This window comes from Rhipicephalus microplus, chromosome 7 (genome assembly GCF_043290135.1).
Source record: "Rhipicephalus microplus isolate Deutch F79 chromosome 7, USDA_Rmic, whole genome shotgun sequence".
In the NCBI taxonomy this organism is placed as follows: domain Eukaryota; kingdom Metazoa; phylum Arthropoda; class Arachnida; order Ixodida; family Ixodidae; genus Rhipicephalus; species Rhipicephalus microplus.
This window is the reverse complement of record NC_134706.1, coordinates 37,271,114-37,294,294: the sequence shown is the minus strand read 5'-3', so window position 1 is coordinate 37,294,294 and position 23,181 is coordinate 37,271,114. Positions and strand designations below refer to the sequence as shown.

General features: G+C 47.3%; 1 protein-coding gene across 5 annotated transcripts in view; it reads left to right on the top strand.

Moving 5' to 3' along the window:
* LOC119179448 (uncharacterized) overlaps positions 1-21,880 on the top strand; it is an 89,917-nt gene extending 68,037 nt beyond the window's left edge. For 4 of the 5 annotated variants that reach the window (XM_037430521.2, XM_037430517.2, XM_075869038.1 and 1 more), the window contains 2 exons: positions 17,781-18,346; positions 19,472-21,880. In XM_037430521.2, the coding sequence (XP_037286418.2) occupies positions 17,786-18,346; positions 19,472-21,250 (2,340 nt within the window). In that variant the 5' untranslated portion in view covers positions 17,781-17,785 and the 3' untranslated portion in view covers positions 21,251-21,880. Of the gene's footprint in view, positions 1-17,332; positions 17,643-17,780; positions 18,347-19,471 lie in introns of those variants that run through there. The other variant, XM_075869036.1, reaches the window with a different exon arrangement.
* Positions 21,881-23,181: the final 1,301 nt, after the last annotated feature.

The following is a 23,181-nucleotide window of genomic DNA, read 5'->3' as shown; positions in this document are numbered from 1 at the left end:
ACGAGGCTGTAAAGGGCGATATGGGGTGGGCAGGTTTTGAGGCGAGGGAAGCGCAGAGCAAAATAAGGTTCGAAGAAAGGCTAAGAAATATGAAGGAGAGTAGATGGGCAGAGAAGGTGTTCCGTTATTTGTATAGGAAGAGCGTGGACACACAGTGGAGAAAAAGAACTAGAAGACTCACTAGTAAGTATACGGCTGGTATTGTAAGCCGTATGTCAACAAAGAGCGTTAAGGGAAAAGTCAGGGAGGCGGAGAGGATTTACTGGATGGCAGCTATGGAGAAAAAACCGGCTTTGAGTAACTACCGAAAGGGCAAAAATGAAATAAGGAGGGAGGCATTTTACGATAATTCAAGGGGAAGCGCTTTACTGTTTGAATCGAGATCGGGTTGCCTTAGAACGCGTAGTTATAAAGCAAGATTCAGTAAAGAAGAAGAACAATGCACATGCTGCGGGAAAGATAAGGAAACGGCGGAGCATGTTCTGATTGAATGTGGAGATATCCACCCAGGTGTACGTTTGGGCACGAGCCTACAGGAAGCCTTGGGTTTTAGGGACAACAATGGAAAGCTGAACACACCCGCGATTGAAATAAGTAAGAGACGGTTAGAGTATTGGTGGCAGAAAATTAGAGAGAAAGGACAAAAATAAATATTGGAAAAATAAAATATGGACAGTGTGCCGTAAATGGCAGAGAACTTAAGCTGAAAATTTACCTTTTTTTCTATTAAGATAGAATTTATCGAAGTAGAGGCATTAGGCCAACATAAAAAGAAAAAAAAGTTTTTTTTTTTTTGTCGAGCCTGGTGGCATACTTGTCACCACCCCGTTATAAAGGGGACGCTCATAGCATCCATCCATCCATCCATCGTATGCGGAGAATATGATAAGAGGAGCTTGCTGTGAAATGTTAGGAGGTTGAAGGGGGGCGGGGTAGTTTCATCGAAGATTGTTTGATCTATTGATTGCATGGACGGTGAGTGTATTGAAGAGTAAGACATATCAGTGTCATTATGTACCTTAATGTCTCATCTATGGGTCATCGATGAATGTTATGCATGGAAAAGGGTCTCGCATGCGCTTTATCGTGATGAAAGTTTACACAGGAGTCGGGACTGTAAGAAATAGTGGCACGGTGGTTGAGGCAATGTACCTATACAACTTGGTCTACCTGCTGCGCACTTGTATACTGATAACGCTGTAGAGACATAGGAGATCTTAGAATGTGCGAACAAGTGCAAACATTTGTCGCATTGTTTGTCCTCGTTCGACATTTTTTTTTGTCAGTTCTCCGCTGCCGAGATTTTCTTTATTCATTGTGTGTCATTGCGTGAACCTGAAAAGGTCGTATATGGCCACGAATTTTCGGGACGTTTAATGATGCGATGGTTCACATTTTTTTGCCTCTCATCAACCCCATTTGTTTGATTGCGCCAGTACTTAGATTGGGCAGTACTTAGTCTAGTGCCTCGTTATTTATGCCATTAAAGCAGCTCGCTTATATTCAGTATACTTAAGGTGTTGTAGGCCCGTGTACTCAGATTTGGGTGCACGTTAAAGAACCCCAGGTGGTCAAAATTTCCGGAGCCCTCCACTACGGCGTCTCTCATAATCATATGGTGGTTTTGGGACGTTAAACCCCACAAATCAATCAATCAATCAGTATATTTAAGGCGTATTACTGACTAATCTAGGCTAAAGATGGCCGAATAATGAAACCGGTACGTTAGGTCCCCTGGCCCACTCAGAGAACAACGTGCTTCATTTTCACCGATCAGAAGACACATAGGTCCGAGAAGGATGCCGTCGAAATCAATGACGTCACGACTATTGTTGTGGAAACTTAACTTCAAGGTGGCGTTGCCACCCGCGTTTGCCTTTTGCGGGTTCTATCGCTTTAACTAAGGTCCTTAGATTTTAAAGTCCGCGGGCTCTGTCGCTTTACATAATGTCTCTAGAACAGAGAACACTCTAGGTACTTAGCTTCACTAAGCGCCTTCTCGCAGGAAACGTGGCGATCAGTTGCTCTGTCACAGTACCACTCGCAGATGCACGCACAGCGCCAGCCACTCGCCAGCGCATAACTACGCCAAGGCGTTGAGCAGCCGCAGAAGGGGGACACATTGGGAAGCGGTATATCTCACTACGCACTTCCATCTCGCCGGAAACGCTCGCTCAGCGCCATCTGCCGCACGATCTCCTTCCGTGCGAACTGCGTAAAATTTCACTTCCCACGACAAGAGAGATGCGCAACAACTTGTCGGCGATTCCGCGCTCACCGTATACCGTGCAGGGGACGACTCCGTGTGGCGACTCCTCCTGTATCATCGGCGCCGTCTCACGCTCGAATCGTTCCCACCGATTACTGCGTCGAGTGATTCACCGGCATCCCACCCGCGACCCAGCATGCCATCTGTTCTTATCCGAAGTCATCTCCATACGTATTTCCAAGATCTGCAGCCACGTTTTTGTTTCCTTTTACTTGGAAAACGCTCTAAAGCGAAATATATATATATATATATATATATATATATATATATATATATATATATATACATATACATATAGAGTGAGAGAGAGAGAGAGAAGTGCATATTTAAGGGCTCGTTTTTTTGTGTTTTGACACAAGACACTATTAATTGTAATGTAAATGTGAAGAAAGAAATGTGGGTGAAAAGATAACTTGCCACAGGCAGGAACCGAACCTGCGACCTTTGAATAACGTGTTCGATTCTCTACCACTGAAATACCACGGCGGCCATCCCCCCCAGCCACTTTATTGGGTTTATATGTGAATTCAAACGTGGGAGTGTCAGTCAGCGCCACCTGTAGCCTTGGAGGCGAATGTGGCACACTATGAGCCTGTGTGGCGTCACGTAGCACGTGAACTTATTACGACCTGGCAGCTGACGACCGATAGTCCCTCGTATACAACCTAACGGCACCAAGTCTGCCAGTACGAGACCCTCGTTCGAGAGGGGCCAGATCCAGAGCCGTAGCAAGCTCAAATAAGGCTGCATTGGCACATAGATAACATGAACTTTAATATAAAACAGTAATAATAACTTGCCATTTATTATAATTTATGCTTAATGTTTTAGAGGAAAGTTGAGAGTAGGTGACAATAGAGCTTTATTTGAGCTACTTTCGGTTCTGGATTTGGGCCCTTTCGAAAAAAGAGAGCTTCTCATATATACACTCTGTACATCCTTCATACACAGCTATAAGCGGCCCTCCAACCGTCCTTCAGGACGCTGCAACCATTCTCCACCAGTGTACCTCAATTGACCCAGATTCCTGGGCTATGGGAAACGCTGGCCTCAGCATCCCCTTTCTATCATATACTTGTTTGTTTGTTTTCTTTTTTCTTGGTCGTAAAGATTCACTCGCCGTAAAAACTCTCTCGCCCCGTTTCCTTGACTGCCCATATGTGGCATTTGGATGCCCGGGACTCTGAAAAAAGTCTTTTTTTTTTTTTACTTTTACGTTTCATCGCATTTCTTGTACCTACTTTCAAAAAGCGTTTCTTTGCGGGTAAATGGGCTTATACGGGCTACGCCGGCTGGAGGAGCACGCGTAAGAAGCTAAGAAGCTTCGGACCACACGAGCATTAAGACGACGAGAAGAAAAATAAATAAAGAAAGCCAGAATGACAAAATCGCAACAGTGAAACGAAGCAGCGGAGCGAGACTAATACGTGCGAAGCGGGTCGAGCGAAATCCGGGCGGCTGGCTCCAGAGACGAACAACCTTATCTACTTATTACTTTCTTTTCGTTTATTTGAAAAAAAAAGTAAATGAAACAAAAGAATGTAGAGGATGGGGCCTTACAAAACGAGTAATAGAGAGTTTCGAGAGAAATAAATAAACATGAAGTGAGGTAAAAAAAAGTAAAAAAGTGTTACTGGAAAAAAAGGAAGGACCGCGGCAAAAATTACCTTTAACGCGACATCCTCGACCACTCTCGCTAGCTGTCCGCGTCTTGTGTCTGTTTTGTTTTTTTTTCTTTTGTTTACTGGCGCGTTTCCCGTATCGTACGACTTCCTCTAATACACTCCTAAACTTGCAGCGAGAGTTTGAGAAGCTGCAGGGCGTAATCCACAAAATTCCGAAGGGTTCGAGGAAAAGCGTGCTCTCACAAAAATAGACCCTAACGATGAGTGCATCGCACGGGAGGGAAAAAAAAAGCAACAGAAATTAAGAAGTTTTTCAATGAAGTGGCCGTACGAGGGGGGGGGGGGGAGACAAAAATTTAAATTTAAGCGTAGAGCTAGTTGGTACGCGTGGTCCATTGAGTAAGAAATGGCTAGGAAACGTAGGGACAAGTTGTAAAATATTCTCCCTTGTGTGCGTCTCGCGTGTGACCTTTCTTTTTTTTTCTGTCCTTTTTTGCACCGATGGAAATTAATTGAGAAGAAAAGACGTTCTATAGTATAGGGCATGTATACCTTTCGAAGTGCACAGAAATTGCGATCGACGTTCAGAAAAAACTGACTAAGCAGAATAAGAAGAACAAAAAAAAAAAGAAGGGGGGTTGTCCTGTCTCATCTCTTGCGCTAGATCATTTTACCGGCATTTTCTTTTTTGTCGTTTTTACTAGGGATGTTCAAGTAATCAAGTTTAGAACCGAGTCAAATATGAATCGAATAGCGATGACACCGCTTCAAATACGAATAGAACATTATTTGAATAGTTTTGAATAGTAAGGCAAGCTCGAGACAGCCACGTTATTCGAAACAAACATCCGCTGCAGCTTCAATGAATGAATTAAAATTATGATTACCTTTTCACCTACCTAAAAAAACCTAGTTATGTAAACTGAGGCAAGCTCGTATAAAGCGACAACTAGAGTGTTATTAAAAATACTTTGCCTTATTAAAAATAGTTTGCAGCCAACAACTATAGTGTTATCAGAATAGTTTGCAACCTCTGGGGGAAATACATCAGTGGCTACTGTATTCAAAGTGGTACTTTGACAACAGCTTTTGAATAAAGCTGATATATAAATATGAAGCAATAATCCTGAGTCTACATCGTCAGGCGTGTTATGACAAACGTGCATGGATGACTCCCGCGCTAAGCCTATACGCCAATTCGATTTTAAGTGTGAATACACTTTATAAGCGACCCCAAACCATCCACCGCCGTCGGCGGCGTCCGCAGTCTTCTCTCTATCTTTAAAAGAAAGAGGACTTGGCGGGCCGCAACGCGACGCTCTACCGAATAAGCCACGGACGCGACGCTGATATCGGTGTCAGTAACGCGCCTTATACCCCCTCGCCCTTCGCTCGCTCCGCCGCTCTCCTCGCTCGCTGCAGCTGCGCGCGCACCCCTCTCTCTCACGCGCCCGCCTTCTCTCTCAGTCTCCCGTCGAGAGCGGGTCGTGAGGGGGAGTAAAGTTAAAATCCGTTGGCATTCGCCAGTGAGTTAACGTAAACTTCCCCCGTGTGATCAAATTGCGATTCCCAGGAACCATTACACCATAAAGGCACCATAGTGTGATTAATAAATATAATACTGCGAATTAATAAATACCCCTCATAGCATCACCCCGTGCATTCGCACTTAACCATGTTCACCCTCGGGGAAATGCTTGGGAGTTTTTGTGATCAAACGTAGCGTCGACAGTCCCGTAAAGGCATTTCGTTCCTTTGGAGTTTTTTTTTTTCATCGGTGCAATGTATTCGAAAAATATTCGGTATATCTGATATGCGCTAATTGATTCAATATTCGAAATTCCAAAATATTCGCGCACTCACGGTGTGCAGATATGCATGTATGTTCGCCTGTTTCCGCGTATTTCGTCGAGTTTAGTAACAGCGTCGGCAGAAAGAAACGTCTCCAACCCCCGAAAATGACAAGAACTTACGACTTCAAAAAAAAATGTAAAAAAATTGGCAGATGATGCCGTACGATACTTCCGTGTCATGATTATCACGTTTGGATGTGTCGTTTACCTTCGTCATCTATTCACGTCACGTGATACCAAATTTATTACATGTGGGGCTAGCGAAACGTCCGCGAGCCCGCTATGAGCGTGGTATGTTGTCATGTTTTTACATGACACGCGTAGCAGCATTATCGTGTTTGCACCAGTCATATATTTCGTCATCTATATACGTCACGTAACACCAAACTTGATATATGTGGAGCTAGCAAAACGGCCGTGAGCGCGTCATGAAGGGCTGAATATACTCCAATGCAGCGTTGACGCGCACGGTGGGCACAGCGACGCTACGTAAGCAAAACGCGAGCACTCCATAGTCTGACGCCAGGCGCGACCAGCGTCCGTGGGCGTGGCCCGATGGCGACCGGTGCAAAATACGACATGCTGCACTTCTCGTCGATGCATTACCCAGACAGCACTGCGTCTGCCTCTTTTCGTGACGGAGGGACGCCGGACGCGCAGTAACGCGCATGCGTCAAAGCAACGCAGCGCGGTGCGCGCCTGCGAGTATATGGCAGGACCGGCGCCTGGCGTGGCAACGCCGGCATGACGTGACGAAATGAACGCCGGCGAGCACGCGCACCGCGTCACGTCGAAATGTGTTGGCGCCTTGACTGTGGCATGTAGTCATGTTATCAGATGACACGCATCTCGTGTTTATCATGTTTCCACCAGTCTCGTACCTTTGTCATTTATTCACATCACGTAATACCAAATTTGGTAAGTGAGGCTAGTGAAACGACCGCCAGCGCATCATGAGCGTGGCATGTAGTCATGTTGTTACACGACACGCATCTCATGATTATCATGTTTGCACCAGTCACATACCTTCGTCATCCATTCACGTACTCTAATACCAAGGTTGCTATATGTGACGCTAGCGAAACGGCCGCGAGTGCATCATGAGCGTGGCATGTAGTCATGTTGTTACATGACACGCATGTCATTATTTTCATGTTAGCGTCTGTCGCTTGTGTTCGCCATGCAATCACGCCATACCATACCCGTTGTGCAGCATGCCATGTTTCTATCTTCCCTCTCCGCTCTCTTTCATCTCCCCCATCCCTCTCCCATGCGCAGGGTAGCAAACCGGCTGCCTATAGGCTGGTTAACCTCCTTGCCTTTCTTTTCCCTCTATTTTCCTTCCTTCCTTTCATGTGAACGAAACCACCGCAAGAGCTGCAGGATCATGAAATGTAAATCATGACATCCATGACATGAACGTCATGATTTCCATGTTATGACTAGTCGAATATGTTCTTCATAGAGTTATATTGTGCCATACCAAGTTTTATATCGATGTCATTATCAGAACGGCCAGGAGAGCTAAAAGTCGTAGGCGGCTAGATCATCTAGATACGCTAAAGTGTGTTTAGTAAAAGTGGTTAACAATTTTCAGTACTTAGTCTCCCACTATGGGCGAGCATAGAGCAGTCCCGCCGGCCTCACAGCATCATTTGTCCCACAGTGTGCTAGCAGGATGAGGGGGGGGGGTAGAAAAAGTGGGTAACGATTTAGAGTACTTTGTACTCTACCATGGGAGAGCTTAAAGTCGTCCCCGCCCAGAGGCGTGTATGCTTATTTAAAGTGTTCAGGTGTCCTGTGCAGGCAAGTCAAACCAGTGTGCACCGGGTCACAAATCATGGCCTTCTATTTTGTTCTGGTTGACAACGTCTTATTTTGTTTTTTTTAACTTTCTGCTCTGTTACGTGATTCTTTAATGGGTGTTTGAATGTCAGTGTCTTTACAGAGCTCCTGACTTATTTTTTAATTGATCTTTTTCGAACCATATGTGAGCTATGCACGTTCTGTAGACGGTATTGCGTACAGATGTTTTCACCAGCGCTTCGACTGGGGACTTCAACGAGTCTCAACAACAACGCTTTTCGTGCGACCCTAAGCCTATCTAGATTGATTGATATGTGGAGTTTAACGCCCCAAAACCGCATGATTATGGGAGACGCCATAGTGGAGGGCTCCGGAAATTTCGACCACCTGGGGCTTCTTTAACGTGCACCCAAATCTGAGCACGCGGGCCTACAGCGTTTCCGCCTCCATCAGAAATGCAGCCGCCGCAGCTGGGATTCGATTCCGCGACCTGCGAGTCAGCAGCCGAATACCTTAGCCACTAGACCAGACCACCGCGGCGGGGTTATGCCTAACTAGTTCGCTATACCTAAGGTGCTGCGCCCCTAAAAGGAAATACGTCACGCGTTGGGATCAATCGAAACCTCTCTCTAATCAAAATTGTAGCTTCATCGTAAACGTTAAAACACGGTACCTCTCTCTCACACACACGCACGAACTCGCAGACGCACGCACTCACACTTAATCTACTTCTACGTTGTCAGTCGATCGCATTAGTCGCGTCATCAAGGCGTCACAGCGTGTCGTCATTGCCACGACGTCGTGCGACATTTTGCACTAATAAGCGTCATCCGGTGGGTCCGTAAGGCCATGCGACTTCTGCATCATTCCTTCTCACTCCCGACGCCGTGACTGTTCACCCACGAAGTATATCAGGCCTTCGCCTTCAAAGATAATCGGCAATACCAAAGAAAAGGGAAAAAATGTAGTAATGGCAACAAACAACGCGTCGGATCGGCTGCGTGTCTGTTTGCACATTCGTAGGCGCCCTTATATACCGTTCACGCCGAATCTTAAATAAACATGCTGCACGGGCCACCAGCTTGTTACATATAGAAACCACGGCGCTGCTGGCGTTGCCACTGAGCTACATCAACTTAATGATTAAAGGGGAAAAAATGGGCGGGGGGGGGAAAAAAGACAGACTTCGGAAGAGGCGCTTAGCAGCAGTCGTAGAATACGTGCGTGGGGCCAAGAGAAATAAGAATGTCTGAGCACCCAGTATGGCAAAAAGAAAGTGATTATTTTTTTGTGAAAGGAAGTGTGGAACAAAGGTAGTGGTACAGCTATAACAAAAAATGAAACGAAAAAAACTTCTCTGACGATTTAAACGGTAACTGCGAGAGAAATGTGTCATCGCTGGAAAATTTCAGATTTTTTTCGTACACTTCTTAACGTTTACGTTTTAACGGGTTACTGGAGAAGTATGCGCATGAGGGTAATGGTAGTGAGCGACACCTGGTGATGCACAGCTCAACCAGAGACAGAACTAACATTGGCGTAAACTCTACGCTTTACTAAACAACATGTCTGAATTATCATCACTGATATGATCATTAGCTCGTAAACACTACCCATTTCGTTTTGACAAGAAAACACTGACGCGACTGATTTTTTTTCCTAGACCGTGGCCTCCGCGATCGGCTGCCGGCGGCGCAGCAAATCGCGAAGGCCACGCCTAGATTTTTTGCAGTTGGGCAAAATGCCCCGAGATGTCGCTACCAGATCTGCCTCCGTGGAGTGCTTCGATGTCCTCCTTGCCTACGGCAGACGAGGAGAACATCGAAGTACTCCACGGCGGCCGATCAGTCTTCGAGGCTCCCTGTTCCACCGTTTACGCCACTGCCATTAATGTAACCGGTCGCCCGTGAAAGATGTGTAAGTGCTGTACGGACAAAAGTGACATTACCCATTATCTTCGATTGCCCGTCTATTGTATTATGGTCCGAATTCGCGCAATAGGACACAAACGCATCACCCGAGCGATTGTATTATATGAAAAACAAGCTCCAGAAAAGAGTAAAACTTCGGTGACAGAGTCAACAGAAAAGGCGTTCGTGTCACGTTCAGAACAGGAAAGTACGGCAGTGGCGATATCTTCTGACAGAGATTAGATCTCCGACGACTTTGCTCGTTTATATCTCCGTGTACTGCGGAAAATGTAACTTTGTTAAGCGCAAGTTGGTCGAATAAAGAGTTCCTTTTGAATGACTTCGAGTTTAGCGTGTTGGCACGTGGTCGTGACGATGAAGCGCTAGAAAAAAAGAACGGGAACTTCTTTGTTGAACTGGTTCTTTGTTTGTTTGGAGTAATATGGTCGCCGCTGATGCCTTCGCTGTCAGAACCACGTGACCATATACTTCGCTGCGCCCCAATTAATAGTTAGTCAAAGTCACAATCCCTTATTAATTTACCCAAGACTTACTCGTAGGGGAAAGACGTCTCGTTCTTCTCAATCTATTGGTCACCGACCCCCTTCGACACCATTTTTTGCACCCAACGTAATTTTGCAACACTGCCTCCGGGATCAGAAGCTTTCTGCTCCTCGAGTGGTTTTGCATGACATCCGGAATCAGTTTACCTCTGACAAATTGGTAATGTCATTTGTGGTGACGTCATAAGAAGTAGAAGGGAAGCCATGACTAATTTCAGCGTAAGGTGACGTCATGAGTTAATATGGTGACGTCGTCGCATGATTTTTTATTTTTTTGCATCGCTCTAGTTGATCCCGATGCCTACTGTCACTTTTGGCGTTCGATGAGACATCTAAGTCTTTATTTAGCCTTAAGAAAGAGATATGGAAGAGGGGATAATCCGGCGGATGTACGGTGTGAAATACGGTTGGGGAAGGTTGCAGAGAAAAGCTACGACCTCGAGAAAAAAAAAAAGCAAGAGCAAGAGTAGTTGCTGACGCTATTCCGCAACGTCGCATTTCGCATACAATTAAAAACAAAAGCACCGGCGAAGACTCACCGAATAAATAGCGCGGGATTTTCCGTGTAGATAGCGCGTTTTAAGATAGAGGCCTCGTCCGTGCATATTTTTGTTGTCTTATTTTTACGCCTCAAAATTTGATGCATCCTCTGCAAAGAAAATAGATATCCGTGTGGTTTCTAGGGTTTACAGATGGTGTCACTGGCGGTTTATTGCCTTAGTTCTGGCATCTACAAGTGTGTGTGGGCGTGTGTGTGGGCGTGCGTGTGTGTGGGCGTGTGTGTGTGTGTGAGTACATACGTGTTATAAAGTGCGCCTTCGCGGGTCAGCGGTGACTCATGCGTGGTATACTACGAGTGGCGCTTCATACAAAACCGCGGAAAGCTTGTCACGATGTAACCACACGAGTCAAAAGAGAAAAAGTTGTACAACCGTTTCCCGCCTGCGCCGCAGGTCATTTACGAAGACCCGAGGGTAGGGTACTGTGCTATCCGAATACGGTGTGCTGTTAACGCAGAACCACGTAGATAGGCCATCACTCATCTGTATCACGCCGTTTTACAGGTGGCGCATTGGTGCTTAGCATCGCTAAGTCAGAGAGAGAGAGAGAGGCGCCGGCAACGTTTGCAGCCACTAACTAAGTGACCACGCTGGGCGAACGGATCCAGCATCGTAAGTTAGCGTGTTCCAAGAAGGTTCTGGGGAAACACGTTTGCTGTGGTAGATTGGTGACTGCATCGCTGCTGGGAAAAAGGACACGTATTTGATTCTCGGACGCATTTCGTTAGTAGCGAAATGCCGCAACGAGAAAATACTTTTTATGCAGTCAAAATCAACCGCACGCAAAGTAAGCATACGGCAAAGGTTGCCCCGGAGTCGTCTCCTAATGTACGGCATGACGAGCCTAAATATCGCTGATACCATCCCGCATAATACGTTTTTTCGGGATAATACGTTATTTCATTTTGAGCAATGTACGATAACGTGGCTACTGCGATTCTCTTTGCGCATGAAACCGGATAATACGACTTACATTGGTGTGCGGGCTCTCAGTGGTACTTGTAAAGCTCGTAATATCGTATTCTAGAGCGGCTTTCAATAGGTACTTAGTTATGGATGAGAATAGTTACTGGGTTCTTCTAGTTAACGATTAAGCGTTCACTAACGAAAGTCTGTGCTCAGCGGGGCACTCCCAACTCACTTGAATCACTCTTGAACCGCTCAATCAACGTCGATTCACTTTTAATTGACAAAAATTAATTTTAATTTGTACTAGTCATTTTCGCATCGTTACAAGCGTATCAACATAGAGATCGAGAATTTCCGCCACCTTCGGGTTCGCGCCGACGGGCTCTTAGACCAATAATAATCTTCTTGCGACCCACGAGTCCTGTTTCATTCAACTGAGTGAAGCATCAGCAGCTTTTTTTTTTCTTTTCGTTTTATTAAAGTCGTATTTTGTGATTATTAAACATCAGCACCACGCCAACGTCGGAGGTTTTTTTTCTCGACAGAGTCTACTTCCTCGTTCATTTTCTCGAATCCAATAACTCAAGTTCGACCTAGTAGACACGGGTTACGTACCGCAATTTTGTCCCGAGAAGAGGAAAGATAGAGGGAGGGCCGGTGATAGGTCAGTTTGTAACGCTTTACGGCCGGCGAGAAGGGGTAGTGCGGAGGCGCCGCCTATCGACCGGGATGATTATCAAACCACGGCTGGCCCCGCGAGGCGCCATTTATAACCACGTCTCTGGGCATAATCTCGGCCGGCCTCCTCTGCCGCCGCACCATCAGGGCCGCGCCTGGCGCTGCAGACGCTGGTATAAGGGTCATATCGAACATGGAGAGACCGGCGAGAACGCAGTGATGAGAGACCCGAGAAAACAAAAACAAGGGGTAGTAGGGGGAAAAAAAAGCGGGCCACGCGCTAACGGCCGTTTAGCATCGCGGCGGACCGTGTCAGTGGGTTACGCACGGCCAACGTACGTGTTGTGCTGCAGCGCTTACGAGTGGGCCGTAGTGTGTTTCTTCGCGAGCAGACGAGAATTTTTTGTCTGTTTCTTCGCGAGCAGACGAGAATTTTTCGTCTGCTTCTTCGCGAGCAGACGAGAATGTTTCGTCTGTTTCTTCGTGAGCAGACGAGAATGTTTCATCTGTTTCTTCGTAGCAGACGATGCAGTTACAAGGTCTGCGGGGCTTTCACGTCCGAACACCACAGATGAGAAACGCCGTACTGGAGGGTTTCACAATTCTAGCTTGTCGAGTTACTGCATATGCTTCCTAATGAGTTATCGCATGCCTCCCATATTAAGTAACCCTAGTGAGTTCTTTCAGGGTGGGAGGCCTACCTTGTGTTCTGGCTGTCACTCTTGAAGAGACAAAGGGGTTGGGGGCGGTCGCTCTTCCTTTAAACAGGCCATCTTTTCACTGCTTGGCGGAGCAGACGAAAGGGTCCACCACTGAAACTTCTGGAATTTCACTGCTAAACAATGGTAAAACTGTTATGTAGCAGATAACTTGGTCAAACGGGTCGTCGTTAAATGAGAATCTGTGTAATGTCGATAGGCCAAAAAGAGGGTAGGCGCTCTGCTCATCGTAGCACGTGTGTGTGCGTAGGTCGAAGATTTTCAGATTGTAATGTTGTCGCGAAATGTACGCATATCACCACGTGCGAAATCATCAAGGCAGGAAAGATTTGTGTTAGTAGTACTCGTTCCGTCGCGCTCACTGATAAAGGTGTATGTCTACGTTTGTCCACGCGACGAATTCTTGGTACATCGTCGTGGCCCGTGCATGGCCGTTGTACCGGCGTGTAACAATGTAAAGGCGTTCCAAAGAAACGAATTCCAAAGAAAAGTTCAACGCTCTGTGTCCCACTTTCTGTCCCCTCTTGTCGGTCGCGATGTTATGCACGCTCGATCACATAAACACAGACGCACAAGAAAACTTAACAAAGCATACCCCTCCCCGATTCCCCTCCCCAAATAAAATCTACCGACTAGAAAAACCCTCCTTCGGAAAGCACAAATTGGCGTGATCATACACCACCAGTTCCTTCTCAACACATTATACCCGACACGACTCAGGCTTCGTACGCGTACGTACTAACAGTGCCTTCTCAACACATTACCCGACACGACTCAGACCTCGTACGTACTGACACAATCGCGACCCTTGTAATAAGGGGCCGGCCTTCTTACAGCCAACCAAAATAAATGCGGCCTAATTGAAGGGTGAACGTTTCTGCGCAGGGCAGGTACGCCTTTTTTTCTTTCCGGGCGCATATCAGCCATATCATTCGTCCCTAAAGAATGAGAAAAATAGAAACGGTCGATGCTTTTAACGGCCGACCCAGGTATGAATTGCGCGGGGGTATCACGTGATCACAGCACCTGGGGGAAAAGCCCGGCCGGTCGCATCATACCCACGTGTCAGTGCTCCGCACCGATCTTATCGATGTGTCTCCAAACGAATGCGCGTGTCGCAAGTAACGGCTGTGTTTGTCGCGCGTGGGGGTTCAGTAAACTTGGCACTTTGCCAGTGATGTGCTAGTCTTGATGCGTACTATGGGCGTCTAAAAGAGTCTTTTCGTTCGTGTGTCTTCCTTTTGCCTTACTTTCTTCGTGCCTCGCGCCCCAATGTACGAGACACAGGGCCGTCCTTTTTCGGGAGGGGGGATAAGACCAGTGAATGCCTTGGAAAACCCGTGTTTCTACCATTTATTCTCAGTGAAACCTAGAATACGAATTTCGGATTTCTATACGAATATCAGGATGAGGGGGGGGGGGAGGCTGCTTTTTTTTTCCTCCTTGGCTACAGGCCTGACAAGACCTGCACGGATCTCAACACGCTTGTCTCGAACGGAGCTTACGCTGACGTCACTGAAACCACCATGTTGGTGCACAAACATGGCGGAAGGCGAAGTCTGTGATGTGTTAATATTTCAGTCAGTGGAGGCGAAAATACTTGAGGTTCATGTGCTTAGATTTAGGCACACGTTAAAGAACCCCGGGTAGTTGAAATTTCCGGAGCCCTCACCTACGGCGTCTTTGATAAGCAGATGGTGGTTTTTGGGACGTTAAACCTCGATAGTTATGAGCACGTTCCATGCAGGTTCTTCAGTTTTCACGCACAGAGACCCACAATGTTCAGACAGTGCACTTATCACTTTGAATCAAGTTAGCCGCCTCGAGATAACACTGCACTGACGTCAGCAAGGCCGACATGTTTTTCAGCAGCAGTACGTTAACATGCCACGTACGTTAGTGACGTCACGTTCAAGCTATTAGCATCTAAGACACGATGAAGTGACCACGCCCAAGGCACAGAACTCACACAAGCCAAGTCCCCACAGCAGATGAAGATGACGACCACTCATGATGATGAATATGTGTAAAGATAGAAGATGTGCTTAATGAATGCCTACACTAAGTATACTTCACTGGCGACGTCTACCGACTACGCCTGCTTTGAGACAGTCCACATCCCATCATGCATCATTGGTGGCAGCGCATGCGTAGATTCGAGCTAACTTGAACCACTCATTACCGGTAGACCTCGTTCATGCGGTCCTAGCTGAATGCGTTGCTCCAGCGTTCCAGACAAGCGTGTTGAGCTCCGTCACCTAGCTAACCAATGGTGTCTTCTAAACGTAGTAGTGAACAGTAAGTTGAATATTTTTGAAACCAGAGCTGGTCAAAATTTTCGGAGCTCGTCCACTACGGTGTCCTTCATAATCGTATCGCGGTCTCGAAAACGTTACCCCCTTCTTTCGTAAAAAAAAAGAGAAAAAAAAAAGGAAGAAAACGTAACTTGCGCGGACTTTACAGTGAAGCGCCTCGAAAGTCTATACGCCAACAGCCGCATTTGTCTGCGCGCTCTATATGTGAAACCTTATTCGCCTGATATATAGAATAGTCGGGGTTCGCACGTGGTGAGTTCTCCCACTGTCTTTCTCATATCAGGCACATCATCACATCAAGTTCTGCGAGAAAAAAAAAATGGTTCTTTTTGGAACAGCACTGGTGGGGAAAACAACCCGCGTGTGCGACTGAGGGGGCTGTTTTTGCGATTAAAAAAAAAAAAACATCCACAGGACGTCGTTCTCGACGCGATGGAAGCTGCCGAGAAAACGAAAGAAGGAAAGACTTTTTGCGAGGCACGTACGCACCTTAGTAGGCTTAAGCTTTTTCCACAACTTGACGGTAGGGCCGGAGAACACTTCAACCTCGTGAACGGTCAACGGTGGAAGGGTAGCAAGGACGCAACGGACATAGGTTTCCGCACGGCTCACCCAACAGGTCCATACTGATATTAGGGGTCCCCTCACCAACCTGAAAGTACCCAGGACGAGTGCCTTTATCCTCTCGGCGATAGTTAGAGCACGAGAACAAAACGACGACACAGAGACAAGAAGGACACGAGCGTCGTCATTCTGTTCTCGCGTTATAACTATCGTCATGCCATACTAACTAGCCCAATCTGCCACACTTCTAAGTTACATTCCTCTCGGCGTTTGTCGTCTTTCCGGCGTACTTCGTGACGCAGGAACTGTGATTCGCGTGACATAATTACGGTACACACACTCTCGATTAGCCCACGTACGCTAAATGTCAGTTACGAATTGACACCTGCACTGCACTGCCATGCGTCCGCTCACCCTTTCTTTCTTGTCTCGCATGACTGTCGTGCTCAATCAACTGATTTTACTTAGTTTTGTATGCTTTCAACTGCGCAAGCGGAGATAACAACGTGCGGTTGACAAGCGTGAAATCTTGATAAGCTCCACGCTTAGTCACGGCATTGTACACGCGCAAAAAGTGGCCAGGAGGAGATATCGCCCGTAGGAAGCGTAGCGAAGGAGAGAAAGAAACCTTTCGCTAGTCTTTGAGCTAGGGGTGGTGAGGGGCGTAGGTGAAAAAGGGGGACACTGCCATGACTCCCACCCTCCCTCCTGAAGCGGAACCCTGCACAAGCCCATGGTAATGCACGCACATTCATTGGGCAAACCCTCAGATTAAAGAAAGCAAAAATAAATATCGAAAACGCGTGCTTGTTCAGCGCTGTGGTGGTGTGTCCGACCCTTCTTGCCCTCGTCGGGACTGTGCGTAACGAAAATCGTCAGATAGCGTGCCCCCGTATTCAGAAACACTCCTCGGTTCGACCTTCACCCTTCACTTGACAGAGTTGAGCACTGCGCCGCTGCTCGGCTGAAAATGACGCTGCGCTACTCAAGAATAGCGGCAAATTATCACTAATATGCAGTGACTTGCCCTGCCTAAAGATGGCGCTCCGATTGGCTTTTTTAAGTGAAGGTGGAGCGTCGAGTGAAGGGGCGTTCTAGAATACGGGAGTTAGAGCGAGGAAATCATTTTTTTTTCAGTGCCTGAAGCTTCGCCGAATGCGCATGCTCTGCTCGACGAGGACGCATTTGTGGCCTAGACACGGAGCGTGAACATCGCTTGAACTTGGAATTTCGCATAGGTCAGCGCGTAACGAGTGATGAAAGTTAGGATCGTCATGACATCGCTGGCACGTTGAAATGGAAGCTGCGACCGGTCTGCGTGGAGCAAAATAATGTAGCCCTTCTCTTTAACCAGAAACGTTCCGTAGAACTTTCATAAGTTAGCTGGCGCTGTCGTGCCAACGTTTTTTGAGTGATCGCCTAACTGTTTACCTCGAAACAGAATTAACGGTCGAAAAGGTTGGACAGCCGAATAGGCAGCCACTAATACAAGCACCGAGTTTAATGTAAAATTGAACTGTGCGTTCCAACAGGTTGCAGTAAACCTTCATTAATCATTCGAAAATTAAATTAGGAAAAGACGAAAAAAAATTAAAATAAACACGCCGTATTTAAACGTGCTTGAACGCACTGTTGCCAGACACGCACTTTGAGGCGGCGGGGGACTTGAGACTGTACCTTTTCTTTACACCTTCACTTCACAAAGCTTACTCATCTTAGGTAACACGCCCCGCAAGAAAAAAAAAAAGTTGCACATGTGTCTAGATCCCGTAATTCCAAGCGTGTTGTTTCGAATCCAAAGTTAATCGCACGTTAATCCAAAACAAGTTCACGTTTGCGTCATTCTCACGGGATTACTTCGCCAGTGCGAGGTAACGAGAATCCCGCTGGAAACGTGCTACACGTCTCGCTCGAGCTCGCATACTTTGTTTGGAAGCCCGTCGTTTAGAATTCAAATCTAATCGGACTTTAATACTGACAAGACACTCGCTTTTGTGCCACCGTTGCAGGAACCATGGGGACGACGTCGCGTCCCGGTTCCGTCTGGGCGTCGACCGTCCTGATGCTGGTCATCGCCATCCTTGGCAGCCGTCCTTGCCACGGACAAGGAGACACCGAGGCTAGCCTGGTGCGATGCAACGACAGCTGTGCCTCCTGGCCCACCTCGGCCTACGGCGAAAACAACACCGGCGGCGGCGGCAACTCGTCCGGCATGTGGTACCCGGACAACGTCTTCCACCGCTCCAACGTGTGCCGCTGCGACGACGAATGCGTCAAGTTCGGAGACTGCTGCCGCGACGCCCCGGCGCTGCTCAGGGCGACGTCCCGGGACGTCGTTGAGTGGGAGTGCGTGCGCGTTCGAAGCGACATGCAGGCGACTTGGGTGCGACGCGCCTGCAAGGACGACTGGAACGGACCCGACGATGTAAAGCTCCGGTGCGAGCGCGGCGCCGACGCCCGCATCACGGACCCGAACGGAATGGCTCCGGTGACGTCGCTCCGGACGAACGTGACCTACGCGAACGTCTTCTGCGCCGCCTGCAACGACGACCTGAACGATACCCGACGGTGGCAGGTGAGTCTCGAAGTACAGCGAATGTTGCAGTCGTCCATGAACAGTGTAAAGGCACCTTTCAAGTCGACGCGTTGATGGTTGAAATGGCAGTCCAGAAACATCGTAGTGTTATTTTTGTGCCAAGGAAGTGCTTATTTCGAAATAAAATTACGTTTTAGAGGTCGGCAGCGCACTTCAAACTACCCGCATAAACGGAACGTCGCACGTCACTGTTGCCGTGCACAACGTTGCCCGGCTTTACTGTGCGGCCGCCGAAACTAGTAGCAGCAGGACAAAAGCAGTGGGAGCCACAGCAGCAATTCAACAATTTTTCGCTATTCGGTCAGAGATGGCATATGCAGTGAAGGTTCTTTATTTAGTGTAGCTAGTTCGATTACTAGTGATTAATTGTTGGCGGTTTGTCTGACATCATCGGGATCAATTTGAGAATGTCCTACTGCGGTGCATGCGTTTACCTTAATTTCTCAGTAAGTAGGGCACTCCTGTTAATCCCATGTGGTCATGTAAGATATTTCAAATAAATGAATATTGTCGTTTTAGATGTTGTCATACATTGAGCTTCCACTATGATGTAAATTGTTATTTGACTTTAGCGTCCCTTCAGGTAAAAATGAGAGATCTTGTGAGAAATGACATGTAGTGGACGTAGCGCTTTGCTGCTGATGATCTGCGTAGTCGAAGATCAATAAGACTTGCACAGTCAATATGACCACGTAGGAATAGAAACAAGCAACAAAGCGTGTTCTACGTCAACACTCAGCAACTTCAAATTAGCATCTCTATCAGTCTTCCCGACGCACCTTTAGTCGGCTTTCCTGATCTACCCTGTTATTTTCAACTTAGTCTGTGTTTTAGGATAAAATTGGTTTTGTAACTACTTGCTGAAGTTCTCCCTCCTGTGTTATTCACATCAAGTGGCAAAGGCATGACTAGAGCAACTGGTCATGCTGCCACATGATTACAGCAATAAAAAGATGCGCGTCATCACTCATCAGTTTCTTTATTGAATTGAGCTATTGCAGTTTGCATTTTTACTAGAATTAGTAACTGCTCAATGACCTCAGCAATGTGCGTTGTCATTGAGACTAGAATGAAAGTTTACTGCATGTCCTGTAATTTTTGCAGGTGAACCTTGACTGCAAGGAGTTTTACGGCCTCATCAACATGACGGGTGACGACATCCGAAACAACATTGAACTCGATCCCACAAACTCCAGCTGGGGCGTGTGGTTCACTGCGCCGGGAGACTACCGACGCTTCTTTGCCTGCGTCCTGGAGTACGCACCTCAGAACCTGTCCAGCACTTACACCTGCAACTCTTTCGTGTCGACATGTGATCCCAGCTGGGCCGGCACAGAGACTGAGAAGGAGTGCCACTCATACCAGTCGGTGATTAACGTGTACGGAATGAACTATCGCAACCCAGAGTGCATGGTCTGCAACAATGACACCGCTCCGCACCAAGTCTGTGGCTTTTACAGTGACACCAGCTTCGTTAGCCCTCGAGGATTCAGTTTCAGCATTCTCATGGACGTCAGCCCATCTGCAGGCAACATTGTCGGCAAGAAGAGCCTCTGCAAGAAAGGCGAGCTCTACGACCCATTCTACAAAGTCTGCCGGAACATTCTGTGTGGTGTGCCAGGCTACGTCCTTGAGGGTGACAGGTGTGTCCAGGGTGAGGACGAGAATGATATCGAGCCCAGGATTGGTAACGGCACTGTCTCCTACACCCAGGAGTTCCTGGCGTGCCGAAAGACTACATTGAACAAGGGTGAATACACTATACGGCTCAATGGCTACCTCTACGCAACGCGCTACGATCGGGACTTTGCTCCCGACAGCTACATGCTGGACGGTGAGCTGCGGGCCCTCGTGTGCATCATCTTCAATGGAACCAATGAGATCGCCAAGTTTTCCAAGACTATGGGCTATGTCTCGGCCGTGGGGCTGGGCGTGTCTATCTCGTGCCTTGTTGCCCACCTTCTTGTTTTTCTTGTGGTCCCCGACGTCAGGAACCTCTCAGGACAGAACCTTGCCTCCCTCTCGGCCTCACTTCTCATTGCTTACCTCAGCTTCCTCTTTGGCATGATTGGAGAGCCGCCCGCCCGTGCTTGCCAGGCATCTGCTGTCACCACTTACTACTTCTTCCTCGCCTCCTTCTTCTGGATGAGCACGATGGCATTTGATGTGTGGCGGACTTTACGCGTCGCCACCCGGGAACTGCGGGTCAGCTCCGGTACTCAGTGGCGGCGCTTTTTCTTCTACAGTCTCGCCTCGTGGGCCCTTCCCGCCATAGTTGTCGGTCTCGCAGTCTTCTTTGACGATCGCTCCTCTGGCATGCCAGAAGATTTGAGACCCCTCTTCGGACGCCACGGATGCTGGTTCGGACAGCGGAAGGCCCTCCTCATCTTCTTTGCCGGCCCAGCCGGTGCACTGATGCTGCTCAACATCATGCTCTTCACCTCAACCGCCATCATGGTGATCAGCTCGACAAAGTCCAGCGTCAAGCGCTCCGGCAGTGCTGCCCGGCGCAACTTCAGCCTCTACGTTCGCCTCTCCACCATGATGGGCCTCACTTGGACGCTGGGTCTGGTTGCCGGATACCTTGACGTCGAACCCCTGTGGTATCTCTTCGTCCTCTTCAATGCATTCGAGGGGCTGCTGATCTTTGTCTGCTTCTCGTGCACCCGCAAGGTCTGGACCTACCTCCGCGACAACGTGCTGATGTGCATCAAGCGCGAGCCATACCGCACAGGCACACTCAGTTCTGGATCCGGCTACAACTCAAACAGCACTGGAACGACGAGCTCGGGATTCTCGCGCAAGGCATCGCCCCGCAGTTCGACAAACTACAAGCGCACCGCGCCGTACCTTGGTAAGAAGACCAGCATGGACATGTACTAGGAGTTCCATTTTTCCTATTTTTTTTTCTTAATGACGGCAAGCTGTCAAGCCGAGCGCGAGTATTAGTTACGGCGTTGCTCTTTGGCACACACGAGAACCGCATTCTTGTCACGTGTTGATGCGGAGTTGCTGCCACAAGCCCCCCATCCTTGCACCTTTGGCGAATGTAGCTGCCTCTGCTGACGTTTTAAGTGTTCCTATCCTCATGCGCGGTTCCTGAATCTCATCAGTGTCGTATTTATCGTTGAGCCCCATCCACGCACCTCTTTAACCCACACTCTTGTAAACGGCCAAGTCAGCGACTTTCCCCAACTCTTCTCAGGACGATTCCATAAGTTTTGTCACTTATTTATCACTGTTGCGACCAATTTAGGATCATCGAGTGTGCTTTCGAACTGCATCGCAGCGCCGAGGAGTGCATTTCTTGTGGAACAGTTTTTATCAATTTTTATGGCCGGTTTTGTGCCAACGGGGGAAAGCACTCTCCGTAGGTTCGACTGTGAAATACCAAAGTCATGTGATGTGTGTCTGTGTACGTGTGCGAGTGCATTAGAAGACTTTCATCTCATGTAAATATCTTAACCTGATACTCTTAATGTCAACACTGTAAATAAAGATGTAGATATGTTACATGGTTTCCTGCAGCTTTCTTTTGTCCACTTTTTGTCATGTAGAACTTCCACGGTGGTTAATTAAAACGATCAGACATTAAAGACAAGGAACGTACAGGAGATTATCTGTATTCCTTCAACTGTATTGTGGTAGTGATATAATTGCTACACTATAGTTAGAGGAGTACAAATAATGTTCCTGTCCCTTACACCAACCTTGGCTTCATTGTCTGTCAGTTTTCATTAAAGATGTGTCAAACAAAGAAACGATTTCCTAAATTTTCTTTTGCCCATTTTGGTGTGGTTGCTTCATATGATAGTGCACTGTACAAAATTTTAATGGCGTGCACAATCCAGCTTCAAACATTTGAAACTTGGAATGGCAGAGATGAACAAGTGTTCAGCAGAAGATGGAAGAGAAACCAACATGCGAAGAAATTGATCGGAGCATTCCACACAGCGATCGAACGAAACAGCTCTGCGTTTGCATCAGTGTAGAAATAACTGTTTTAAAAGGACACTAGTCTGCATTTATTCAAACCACATGTTTTGCAAAAAGAAATTTTTTGCTTTAAAGCCAAACTAAGCACGGCAATAAAAATCTAGCGTGCGAATAATGAAATTTCATCTTGGACTGAATTTGAATTGAATAGTGCGGAGAACAGCAGCCTGAAACCCTGAGTATCAAATCGAATACGAAATTTGATTGAGGATTGAAATAAAAAAAGAAATGAAGTCTGCTCATATATTCGAGAATATAACACAGTGAATGACTGCTATTGAAAGACTACGAATTGTTTTACAAAGTTAAGAATACGACAGTAACATTTTGCTTCATTGTTGTGAGTGCCCCACGCCGAAAAATATTCGGGCACCTTTACACGGCAGTGCTTCAACGGCGAGCTGGGATGATTGGAGTTTCTGAACGAGTGTGGCAGTGGAGAATGCGCAGTGTGAAAAGATTCCCACATGTTAAGCCAGTTTCCGAAGGTTTTGGGGCCAAGGTCTGGATATTTTACGACACTTGCCACACATGGTGACCGAATTACGCAAAAAGTCCACGCCTTCGTTTCAGAAGTGAAGTTGCGAGGGGTTAAGCAGTTTTGTTTCTTTTTTTTCTTTGTGCAGAAATTATGTAGCCTCCTTTAAAGTAAACATACTGTTATGGCTGGAGTTGTCGTTGGCCCAAAAACGTATGTGCAGGGCGCGGTAGCGTAAAAAGCATAGGCAGTCTGGAACGGGTAAAATAGTGCTTATTCCTACTAGGAGGCGGAAGCTGAACTGCCATAGAAAAAGAGTGGCGACTCGCTTGTAATGAGC